This window comes from Leptopilina heterotoma, unplaced genomic scaffold, assembly GCF_015476425.1.
Source record: "Leptopilina heterotoma isolate Lh14 unplaced genomic scaffold, ASM1547642v1 Lhet_180, whole genome shotgun sequence".
In the NCBI taxonomy this organism is placed as follows: Eukaryota; Metazoa; Arthropoda; class Insecta; order Hymenoptera; family Figitidae; genus Leptopilina; species Leptopilina heterotoma.
Genome location: NW_025110897.1, coordinates 1,564,252 through 1,577,112, shown reverse-complemented (window position 1 = coordinate 1,577,112; position 12,861 = coordinate 1,564,252). Strand labels below are relative to the sequence as shown.

The 12,861-nt window shown below is 21.7% G+C and overlaps 1 protein-coding gene across 1 annotated transcript in view; it reads left to right on the top strand.

The window, feature by feature from the left end:
• The window catches only part of LOC122500000, a 32,995-nt gene extending 20,399 nt beyond the window's left edge, over positions 1–12,596 (top strand). Inside the window, exons 6-12 of the mRNA XM_043608648.1 lie at positions 1,649–1,832; positions 1,926–2,284; positions 2,515–2,674; positions 6,847–6,981; positions 7,094–7,211; positions 7,291–7,445; positions 10,943–12,596. Coding sequence (XP_043464583.1) covers positions 1,649–1,832; positions 1,926–2,284; positions 2,515–2,674; positions 6,847–6,981; positions 7,094–7,211; positions 7,291–7,445; positions 10,943–11,048 — 1,217 coding nt within the window. The 3' untranslated portion in view covers positions 11,049–12,596. The remainder of the gene's footprint in view (positions 1–1,648; positions 1,833–1,925; positions 2,285–2,514; positions 2,675–6,846; positions 6,982–7,093; positions 7,212–7,290; positions 7,446–10,942) is intronic.
• The last annotated feature ends 265 nt before the right edge of the window (positions 12,597–12,861 follow it).

Sequence of the window (12,861 nt, the reverse complement as noted above, 5' to 3'; positions counted from 1 at the left end):
GAAATTTTAATTATTTTATGAATATAATTAAATGTTTGCGCAGAATTTCAATAAAATTTTTTATAATTGAATTCTTTTGAAAAATTTTAGTAGATATTATAAAAATCATTGAATTGAGGAAAATTTTTGAAAATAATTCAAATTTTTGCCGAGAATTTTTTCAAAATTTTTTTAAATAATTGAATTGATTCGAAGAATTTTATCAAACTTTTTTAAAATAATTGAATTTTTGCAACGAATTTTATTAAAATTTTCAAAAATAATTGAATTCTTATTTTCTAATTGCAAATCATTGAATTCTTGCAAAGAATTTTATCAAAAAATTTGATACTAATTGAATTTCTTCGAAGAATTTTATTGTTTATGAAAATAATTAAATTTAGGAAGAATTTTATTAAAATTTTACATAATCTTAATTAAATTCTTTTGAAGAATTTCTTTGAGTTTCTTTAAAATAATGGACTTTCTTTAATCATTTTAATTACAAGTTTTCAAAGTAATTGAATTCTATATGAATAATGTCTTTCAAGTTTTTATAATAATCCTCCTTCTTCATAATTGAAATTAAGCATTTAATTCTTGAATTTTATTTAAAATTTTTGGAAAATAATTGAATTTTTTTGAAAAATTTCTTTAATTTATTGAATACAATCGAATTTTTTAATAATTGTATTGAAAATAATTGAATACCTGAGAAGAATTTTATTATTTATGAAAAATACTTTAATTCTTGCGATGAATTTTAATAATATATTTCTTTTTAAATAATTGAATTCTTTTGTGAATTTTTATTGAAATAGTAGATATTAAAAATAATTGAATTTTGATATTATTGAAATTAATTTAATTCTACGAAGAATTTATTTCAAATTATTTTGGAAAAAATCGAATTGTTAAAAATTATTTCATTAAAATCTTTGAAAGTTAATTTTAATAAAAATTTTAAGAATAATTAAATTTTTCAAAAAATTCCATTAACATTGTACCAAAAATAATTGAAATTCTGCGATGATTTTTATTATTTATGAAAATAATTGAAAACCTACATACCTATAGAATTTTATTATTTATGAAAATAATTGAATTCCTGGTTAAAAAAAATGTTATTCTTCATGAAAATAATTGAATTATTGCGAAGAAATTTATAAAAAATTTGTAAATAATAGAATTCCTCTGAAATCTTTATTATTTAATTCATTCATTCAAAATTGTCATTTTCTAAAATTTCAAATTAAATTTTTTTTTAAATAATTGAATTCGTTTTGGGAAATATTTTATTAAAATCGTAGATATTGAAAATCATTAAAATTAGAAAATTTTCTGAAAATAATTGAACTTTGGAGAAGAATTTTGTTATTTATAAAGATAATTGGAATTTTGGCGAATTTCTCCAATCATTTGTAACTTGTAGTTAATAAGAAGAATTTCATTTTATTTTAAAGAATTTTTGCAATTATTTTTAAATTCTACAAAATTGAATTTTTTATAGTATTTTCAACAAAAATTTAAATTAGAAAATTTTCAAATTTTATTATTTTTAAAATTGCTAATTTTATTTAAAAAAGGTAGTAAGAAGTTAGCCGCGCGCTTTAGCGCACGATTTGTTGCTAGTTAGGAAATAAACGTAATGAATTTTGTATTTTTGAAGGGATTCACAAATTACCAGTACAGTGGGAACATATGCAACCGCACATTCGAGAACGATATTTGGATCGATATCGTGAGTACAAAGGTAACTCCACTTCCGGAGCAGGCAGCTTGGAGACTGAGAAAATGAACATTGACAATGTTCTCAAGTTCATTAATAGTGTCAACGATAAAACTTGCTTAAAGTAAGATCCAGTTTATTTTCAAATCCATTAGTTGATAATTGAAAAATTCTTTCATTGATGTTTATTTTAATTGAATTTTAATAATGAAATTAGATATACTCCGAAACAACTACAATTGCGAGGTGATATTGCTTTTGGAGCGGAGGAATATTACGAGAATCAAGCGAAAATGGCAACGAGATTGTCCAACTTTATCAGTGCATTCTTGCAAATGTCCGATCCCAAGGAGGTTTATTCGGGGAAAAGAGTAGCGGACAAACCGCTCACCGAAGATCAAATGATGGGTGAAACTTTGGCCCTAGTTCTCGGAGACACGAGAATTTGGTCAGCGGGAATGTACTGGGATCGTAACAAATTTACCAACAGAACTTTCTTTGCTCCTTTCGCCTATAAAGAACTTCTGAATACAAGAAAATTCAAACTAGAAGATTTGGCTAGGCTAAATGACACAGGTGAGATCATTTTCATTTTTTCCTTTCTGTCTTGAACTTATTACTAATTTGTTAAAATATTTAATTCTCTTAAATTATTATTTGAAATTAACTATTCAAATGTAAAACTTGTAATTTCTATAATTATTGAAAAATGAAAACTAATTCTAAATACGAAATTATTATATAAAAATTATTTTAATTATCTCTAGTAAAAGAATCTATAAAAATAATGAGTCTTTATTTTATAGATGATGTTTATACTAAAAAGCCTTGGTTCCAATTCTTGAAGCAAAGATGGGCAACAAATTACGACGAATTGGAAAAGTTCTATGTCAAAATAATGCTTAGGCATAACGAAACTGGCGATGAATTGCCCAAGAAATATGAACGATTTCCTGGTTTCTACAGGTATTACATTTTTTTCATAAATAATTCTGAATTATTTTCTATTATTTTTATTAAAAAACATTTAGATTTAAGGTTGATGATTTGATAACGAATCAGATTTTTATACACGGTGTCAAACTATTTTCGTTCAACAAAATTCCCGGTTCTTTCCAGGCTTTGCCCTAATTTTTCCCAGTTTATTTTCTCATCAAATTTCTCTAATTTTTTCTTTTATCTTTTAATGATGAATTTGCACTAAATTTAGCAAAGTGTCGTTGAAACTTTCAATTGGAAATTTTTGTTTTGAAAGTTTCAAATTTTCAAATTTATAATCGATGAAATTTTTCATGAAATTTATAAAATTTGTAAGATTAGTATTTTGGTGAAGTCAAGTCTCAATTATTTTTAGAAGTTTGTTGTTCTTTTAATATTATTTAATTATTACAAAAGTTTTAATGCAATTATCTTGATAAATAATAAAATTCTTCTCAGAAATTCAATAATTTTGAGGAATTTAAATAAAATTCTTTACAAAATTCAATTATTTTCATAAATTACAATATTCATCCCAAGAATTCAATTATTTTCAAAAGTTATAAAATTCTTCGAAGAAATTCAATTTTTTTTTAAAATTTACACGAATATCTCGTCAAGAATTCAATTATCTTTACAAATAGCAAAATTTTTCGCCAAAAATTCAATTATTTTCAAAAATTTATAAAAATCTTTGCAAAAGTTCAATTATTTTCAAAAGTTTTTTTGCAATTCAATAATTTTCAATATTTACTATGTTCATAAAATTTATCAACAGATTTAATTATAGAAAAAACTTTTTGATACAATTCCACGAAAAGATTCAATTATTTTCATAAATAATAAAATTTCATTTACGAATTCAATTATTTTCATCGCAGAATTTCCAATATTTTTAATACAATTTTAAATAAATTCCTTGAAAAATGCAATTATTATTAAAAATTCTATTAAAACTTGAGGAAAGAATTCAATTAAGAAACATTCAATTATTCAATAAAACAATAAAATTCGTTGCAATAATTTAAATATTTTCTTAAATAACATTTAATTCGCCGCAGAAAATCAATTATTTTCAAAAAATTTTAAGTAATTTTGCAAAAAAATTCAATTAGCTTGATAAACAACAAAATCGCATAAATTCTTTCCATAAAATCAATTATTCTGAGGAATTTTAATAAAATTCTTTTCCAAAATTCAATTATTTTGATAAATATCAAAATTCATCACAAGAATTCAATTCTTTTGAAAAGTAATAAAATACTTTGCAGAAATTAAATTATTTTCAAAATTTTTTAAAAATTCTCGTCAAGAATTAAATTATCTTTATTTAAACAGATAGGAAAATTCTTCTCAATAATTACATTATTGTCAAAATTTTTTTTAAAATTCTTCTCAATAATTACATTATTGTCAAAATTTTTTTTAAAATTCTTCTCAAGAAGTCAATTATTTTCAAAAATTTTAATAAAATTCTTCTCGTGAATTCAATTGTTTTCAAAAATTATTATTTAAATTCTTCTTAAGAATTCAATTATTTTTAAAAAATTTAATAAAATTCTTCAAAAAATTTTCAAAAATTGTTATAAAATTCTTTAATATAGTAAATTTTATTCAAATTTTAATTAAATTCCTTAAAAGAAATTAAATATTTTCAAAAGTTGTTAATATAATTCTTCGTAAAAATTAAATTTTAAGAAACATTCAATATTATTTATTTTTGTATATAAATAATTGATTTCTCGTTGAATTAAATTATTATTTTTCGTACTTTTAACTAACAATTCTGTAGAATTAATTTTTTTGAAAAAGTTTAATTGAATAATAATTAATAATTGATGTTATTGATTTAAAGTAGAATTTTAGTTAAAAAATCTAGAAAATGTTTATTGAATTGAAATGATACAAATAATTTTGAAGAAATTACAGTAACAATATTCTTATAATAATGAAATAATGATTTTGTCAGTCGGTCATCTTTGTTTTACAATAATATTCTTGAGTTGTTCAATTTGAAAAGGTTTGAATTTGAAATTTTTGAACATCTTAATTCCAATGAAAAAACATTGATTAAAAATGTTTAAACATAATCGAATTTCTGCAAAGAATTTTATTACTTTTGAAAATAATTGAATTGCTTTTTAAAATTTTATGGAAATTTATGAAAATAATTGAATTCTTGTGAAGAATTTTTGTTTAAAATAATATTCAAAAGAATTTATTAAATTTGAAGAATTTTGCTATTTATGGAAATAATTGAATTCTTGAGAAGAATTTTTTTACAGTTTCTAGAAATAATTGAATTCTTTCGACGAATTTTAATAAAAGTTTTAAGATCAATTACATTTTTCGAAGAATTTGATTAAATTTGATTAAATTTGATTAAAATTGTATTAAAAATAATTTAAATTCTGCAATGAGTTTTACTATTTTTGAAAATAATTGAATACATTGCGAAGAAAATTTAAAAAAAAAATTATAATTACGATGACTAAATTCCCTTGATTATTTTCGAAAAATTTAAATGAAATTCTTTAAAATAATTTAATTATTTTTAATAGAATGTAAAGAAATTTCAATTATTTCAAAAGTTTTCAATTATTTGTTTATAAAAATTCAATTAGGTATCTTGAAACAACAGAATTGAAAAATTTTAAAAATCTCATTTTTCAGAATTTGCAAAAAAGCTTTGCAAATATTAAATTTTATTAAAAAAAATTTGAAGTGTGTATTTCTTTTTAAATTAACTAATAAAAATTTTAATTATTAATTTTCGCACTAAGAAACATGAATACATTAGAATGTTACTCTTTATAGAATTAAATTATTTATCAATTATTAAATTAAAATACTCCGAAAATTCGATTTGTTAAAAAGTTTTTAATGAAATTCTCTAACAAATTTAATTATTTTCAGTTGAATTTCACAAAATTTCTATCAATTCGATAATTTTTTTCAATTTATTTACTAACTAGGTATATTTGAATCAGTGACTGATTTTTATTTTTTTTTGTTCACCATATTGAATCTGAAATTTTTATTTTCAAAAATCTGGCATCAAGTTTGTAATCAGCGATCTCGAAAATCATAGGTAGTGAATAGATTTTCATAAATTTTTGCCTTTCAGAAATTTCTTGACATTTTAAGACATTTTTTATTTTAATATAGGATTTAAAAACATTTCTTACATAAATAAATTTTTCTGATAATCTTTTAATTTTTTAAAAATAAACCAGATTTTTCGAAATTAAAGATTTCGTTTCACAATTACACGTGGAATTATTTTGAGAAAGAGGAATGAAAGGGTCAAAAGTAGGTGTACCTCAAATTCAAGTTTTATAATCTTTCCCCTATTTTTCTATTCCTTTATTTTCTCCCCTTCCTCCCCTGCTTTAGGAAATCTGACCCCATATTTACCCTTTCTCGTCACTTTGCAATTCGATATTTTTTATTTTTATTTTAAATAAATTTAATTTACTGAAATAATTATTTACGTTTTTACAAAAACAAATTATCAAAAAATTCAAATAATTATCTTATCAAAAGAAAATGAAAACAAAACGTTTCACAATTCATTTTATTTCGTGTTTAGAAAACGAAAATATTTAATAAATCGCAAAATGACAAAAGAACAGTGTCATTTATAGTAAAATATGTTAAATGTCTGTAAAAGAATAGGGTTGCCAGAAACATTTAATTTTGTTTTTTCCTGATTTTCAGACAAAATTTAGACTTTTTCCCTGACCCTAAAGAATATTCTAATTCACTCTAAAAATGACTAGACACGGGAAAAAGTTTTATTATTTGAGTAAATAATTGAATTATTTCTTCTTATATCGGTTTCTCAAAAATTTCATTTTTTTTGGTTATAGGTTTCGGTTTTTCGGTTGTTTTCCCCTGACAATATATATATGAATGAAAATATTTTAATTATAGCATTTTAATTGCATTTTAGTTATTTCTGGTTTTCAGTTTTTTCGGTTATCGGTTTCGGTTAGCCATCCCTGAAAAATAAAAAAAAATTGTTAATAAATTGAAGAAAATAATTAGATTAAATGACTATTAGGTGACTATTAGGTGACTATTTGGTAATGATTTGAAGAAGAAACTATAAGAAATATGTATTTTAATACTTGGGAATTTGTGGGGTGTTTGCGTAGCGCAGCAAACCTGAATCACGGCCACTGGACAACTCCTTACTTTGATTGTAACGGCAAAGTGAAGAAATGGGTAATTACCTATGCATCCCCATTTTTTGGCTTCTTGGGCAGCTCGAAAAAGAACTTGGAATTCAAGTGAGTATTCTTGTGTTGGTAAATCGAGTGTGAGATAGTTCCGAAGGGGAACCAGTTTCATAATAAAGGAGGAAGGAAGAGAAGATCATATTTAACATTAAGACACTTACAGGGGTGTCGTTGCTGTTACCATGCATTTGAATGATCTGGATGTCAACCAGTGTGATAATAAATATTATGTACCGAACGCTTTTAAAGGAACGCACAAGTGCGACAAGAAGACGTCCTATGTAAGTACTTTTCATTTTCCTTTCTTTTCCTTTCTTTTCTTTTCTTCACAACAATTAATTATTTCTTCTTCTTCTTCAGTGCGTTCCAATATTGGGCAGACATTTTGAAACTGGAGGTTATAAATGCGAATGTAAGCAGGGATTCGAGTATCCGTTTGAGGATCCAATAACATATTTCGATGGCCAATTGGTTGAATCGGAGTTTACGAATCTCGTTCAAGACAGAGAAACTAGGTACACATTTTTCTTTTATTCTTTACAATATTTTATACATTATTTATTTCTTAATTTTCATTAACTACAATTACAAAGTTTTCGGTAATCAAAGGTGGCCACCAAAACTCGTGAATAAAATTCACGTCTATTTCCCGGGTTTTTCAAGGTTTTTAGGAAATTTTCAAGGTCAATTATTTAAAAAAAAATTGATAAAATTCGTTGTAAGAATTCCATTATTTTCATAAATTATAAAATTTTTCTGAGGATTTCAATTATTTATAATACAATTTAAAGTAAATTCCTAGAAAAATGGAATTATTCTCTTAATTTTTTTGTAAGAAAATTTAATTGCATTTCACGAATATAATGAAATTCTTCGTTGAAATTCAAATATTTTCACAATCTACTTTTTTAATAAAAGTTCTCAAAAGAATTCAATTATTTAAAAAAATGTAATAAAATTCGATGCAGGAATTCAATTTTCATAAATAATAAGATTTTTTACATTATTTCAATTATTTAAAAAAAAATTTGAAAAAATTCATTGCAAGAATTCAATTACTTTCATAAATTAATAAAATTCTTCACAGGATTTCAATTATTTTTAATACAATTTAAGGTAAATTCTTCGAAAAATGTCACTATTTTCAAAAATTTTGTTAAAATTCTTCGAAAGAATTCAATTATGTTTTATGTATTTTATCAATTATGTATTTTTAAAAATTTATGCTATAATGTATTTAATATTCAATTATTATCTAAAATTTTAACTAATATTCATTTTCAAATCAATTTTTATTGGAAAATTCTACAAGAATTTAATTATTTAAATACAAAAATAAATAATTTATTGAATAAATGAATGTTTTTCGAAACTAAATTTCTAAATTTCAATAATTTCAGGATTTCAATTATTTTTAATGCAATTTTAAGGAAATTATTCGAAAAATATAATTATTTTCCAAATTTCTATTAAAATTCGTCGAAAGAATTCAATAATCAATTATTTTTAATCATTTTTGCAAAAATTCCTTGAGAATTTTTAAATCTATTTATTTACAATTCAATTTTACAAAAATTCCAATTATTCGAAAATTCTTCAATTGCATATTTAGAAAATAAAAACTGAAAAATAATTTCAAAAAAATTAATTGAACTCAATTGTCAGTTAAAAGTATGAAAAATTCAAATTTTCAAAGATTTTAATTTGAAACCTGCGTCAATTTAATGATTTAAATACAAAAAGAAATAATTTATTGAATAAAGGAATGTTTCTCAATATTGAATTCTCATAAAGAATTCTATCAACAAATTTTTAAATAATTCAATTTTCTCAACGAATTTGAATAAAATTTTCAAAAATAATTACATTTTTCGAACAATTCGATTAAAATTGTATTATAAATAATTGAAATTCTATGATTATTTATGAAACTAATTAAATGCTTGCTTTGAATTTTATCAACATTTTTTAAAAATAATTGAATTCGTGTGAAAATTTTTATTATAATAGAAGATATTGAAAATCATTGAATTGAGAAAATTTTTTGAAAATAATTGAAATTTTGACATGAATTTTATTAAAATTTTTGAAAATAATTGAATTTTTTGAAAGAAACTTTAAACTCATTCAAGAAATTTATTTAAAATTTTACTCAAAATAATCGAATTCTTTTCAAGAATTTTATCAAAATTTTGAAAATATTAAAATTTTTTCGAGGAAATTTCATTAAAATCGTAATTAAATTCCTGCGAAAAATTGTATTAAAATGTCTAAAAATAATGGAATTTTATCAAAACTTCGAAAATAATTGAATTATTTCAAAGAAATTAAAACAAAATTTTTTTAATAATTAAATTTTTTCGATGAATTTTATTGAAATTGTAATTAAATTCCTGTGAATAATGTTATTTTATTTATGAAAATTGTATTTTTGCAAAGAATTTTACTAAAATTTCTGTAAATAATTTAATTCTTTTGTTAAAATTTAACTGAAAGTAATTGAATTTTGTCAAGGAATTTTATTGAATTTATTTAAAAAAATTCAAACTAGCAACAATTAGCGCACTAAAGCGCGCGGCTAACTTTTTGCTTCATTTTTTTATTTAAAATTAGCAATTTTAAAAATAATAGAATTTAAAAATTTTTAATTCAAATTTTTGTTGAAAACACTAAAAAAATAATATTCAAATAATTGCAGAAATTCAATTATTTTCAAAAGTAATAAAATTTTTTCCTTTATTTTCAAAAAATTCAAAAATTTTTCAGTTTCATTTTCAATTTAATTTTCTAATTGACAAATATAATTTACAAACATTTTTTTCATTTTTTTAAAAAAAAGCTTTGAATTTTTTAAAAATTATAAATAAAAATTATAAATTATATATTTTTTAAATAATTAAAAAACTTTTTTTTGAATTTTATTAAAACAATTGAAATTAAGAAACACAATTGATGCAAATTATTTCCTTACAAAAATTGAGAATTTTCTACTAAAATTCTATTTTTACAAAATATTAAGAAACGGGAATATCTAATGTTTTTCTTCGCAAAAGAAAAAAATGAGTTTATAAACAATATTGTTATTGGAAAATAACAATTATGCATAAAATAGTATAATTCCTACTTCTTAATCAGAATTTTTTAAAAATTAACAATTTTCTAGTATTTTTTGTAAATAAAAAGGAGAATAATTTGCATAATAATTTAAATCAGTTAAACGAAATTTGTTATAGAAAAAAGCATATAACAAACAAAATGGGTTTATTTTTCATTTGTTAATCATAATTTTTTAAAAATTTTCTAATTTGTAATATTATTTTATTATAAATCATGAAAAATACCTGCATATTTGAAAGTTGTAAATTGTCTATAAAAATGTTAATTAAAAGAAACCATAAAAATCCTTACTTTTTTATTTTAACTAACTGCCCTTTCAGAGACGTTTATCATGTTGCATTTTTAATTTACAGTACTTCAAATTTTTCTGACATTTTCTGGTTTAGTGACATTTAAATTTTTAGTAAACAGAAAAATTTCTAAATAAACACTATTTTTCTTAGTGCATGAATTAACTTGAAATGAATTTTTTCAAATGCAGAAAGAAGAAACAACAAATCATTTTTCTCTCGAATTACAATGTTTAATTTTAATAAATTTATTTAAGAACCGTTTTTTAATAATATTGATAATAGTATTTAGAGACCTGTTACGCTTACGGTTAAAGATGTTCGTTGATAAGAATTAAAGAAATTGATAGAAATTTTAAGATGTTTTAATTTTGTGTTTTTTGGCCAAATTATAAATTAATAAATTTATTTAAGAACCGTTTTTTAATAATATTGATAATAGTATTTAGAGGCCTTTTACGGTTAAAGATGTTTACCGTAACATCTTTAACCGTAAAAGGCCTCTAAATACTATTATCAATGTTTAATTTTGTTTTCAAAAATATTAAATTATTTTAGATGAGATATCTGATATTAGTAATCTTGACTGAATTAATATTTTTCAGGTATGACATGTTCAAATGTCGAGTAGCCGGTGCATCGTCGATAGAGGCCAGCTACTTGCTTCTAACGTTAATCATAGCCGCTCTCTATTCTTTTCAATGGAGGTAAAATTAATGCAATTTTCTCTCATCATGTTGAGAATTCAAGACGTTTTTCAAGATCTTTGAGATATATTTTTAAGATCTCGTCACTGTATTGACCAAAAAGAAAATGCCGTCCAAACATTTAGTTTAAGACCTTGTTTAAGGCAAGCAGCGCTATAATTTTCAAAAACATTTTCTGAAATTTAAACTTTGACTACAAACAATGTATTTCAGTTCGATTAGTTGAATAGAATTTACATTAAAATTTCTATGAGTTGAAAAATGCGTTTGAAAAGGCAGTTTTAGAAAAAATTCTACACAAAATCTGAGACTATAAGCATTTAAAATGCATGACAAAAATTGTATTTCTTCAGTCTCCAAAACCTCTCTTTTGAATGGGTTATAAAAATATAAAAATTTTTAATTTCTAAATAAAAAAATTAGGAATACCTTTTTAAGAAAATGTTCTATCAGCAGAGGCCGTGGCGTTGATTGTCTTGTGCCTAGTCTTAATAGAGAAAGAGTGATTAAACTTAAAAAAAAATTCAAATGTAAAACACAAATACCGTCCAGAATGTGTTAAATGAAAAATTAATGTTTATAATTCGTAAGGAAGCTTTTAAATATTTTATACATTGACTTTATATAAATTAATGCCATGTCAGTTCAAGTCCCGTCCGATTAGAAAATAGGCGTTATTAAACCAAGCAAAATTTCTAAAATGTTCTGGTCTAAAAATACCAAAAATATTTGGTATTTGAATCTGAGTAATAATGAATATATTTTATCAAAATTTTTAACTAAATTATATTCGTATTTTTTTATCGAAACATTTTAGAAAATTTGTTTTTATAAATTTTAATATTTAGTCCAAATGTTCAAAGTATTAAATAATGTTCATACCATTAATGTAATAATGTCTCCGTAACAAATTTCTAATACATATCATTTTTATGATAATAATAATAAAAAAATTTATTAAATTTTGTACAAAGAAATACTATTAGGTATTTTGCGCAGAGAATTTTATATATTAAAAAGAATTGATCGATCTGTTAACTTATACTCACTGAAAAAATGAATCTCAAATTTTAAAAAACATTTTAAGAAAATGTTATACAATTTAATGATTACCTTTGCATACTAGAATAGTGTTTTTAGTCTAACGATATTGTTTTAAAAAGAACAAAAATTGAATGACACTGTAAGAAGAGTGTTGAGATTTGTTTTATATAAAATTTGTATTTTAAATTTTAATACAGTTGTAATTTTAGATTTTAACATTTTAATGTGTAAAGACTGGAATTATTGAAATGTACAATTAATTAAACAGTCTAGTATGTTTGTTGATGAGAAACAAACATAATATTCCGTCCTATACAACTAGAAAAATTTGTGCCTTTACATTGTACGTTGAAAAACGAGAAAATTGAAAATTTTTTAAATTGTTTTATCTACAATGTAAGAAACGGAAATTCCACTGCAAAAACTATTTTAATTTTTATACACTTTTTTTCTATGTATTTTGTATATTATACATGAATAAAATATTAAAATTTTTTTAATAATAAAACTTGGATTTTTTATTTTGCGTCAATTTCATGATTTATCATTATTATATTAATTATTTAATTAATGAATTTTTGTCTACAAATAATAAATTAAGGGTTCACAAATAAAATAAATAAACTCAATTTGTTTATTACATATTTTTTCTATAACAAATTTCGTTTGACTATTATGCAAATTTTTCTCCTACTTATTTATAAAAAATAGAAAATTGTTAGTTGTTAAAAAATTATGATTAAGAAATAGGAAATATACGCATTTTAAGCATA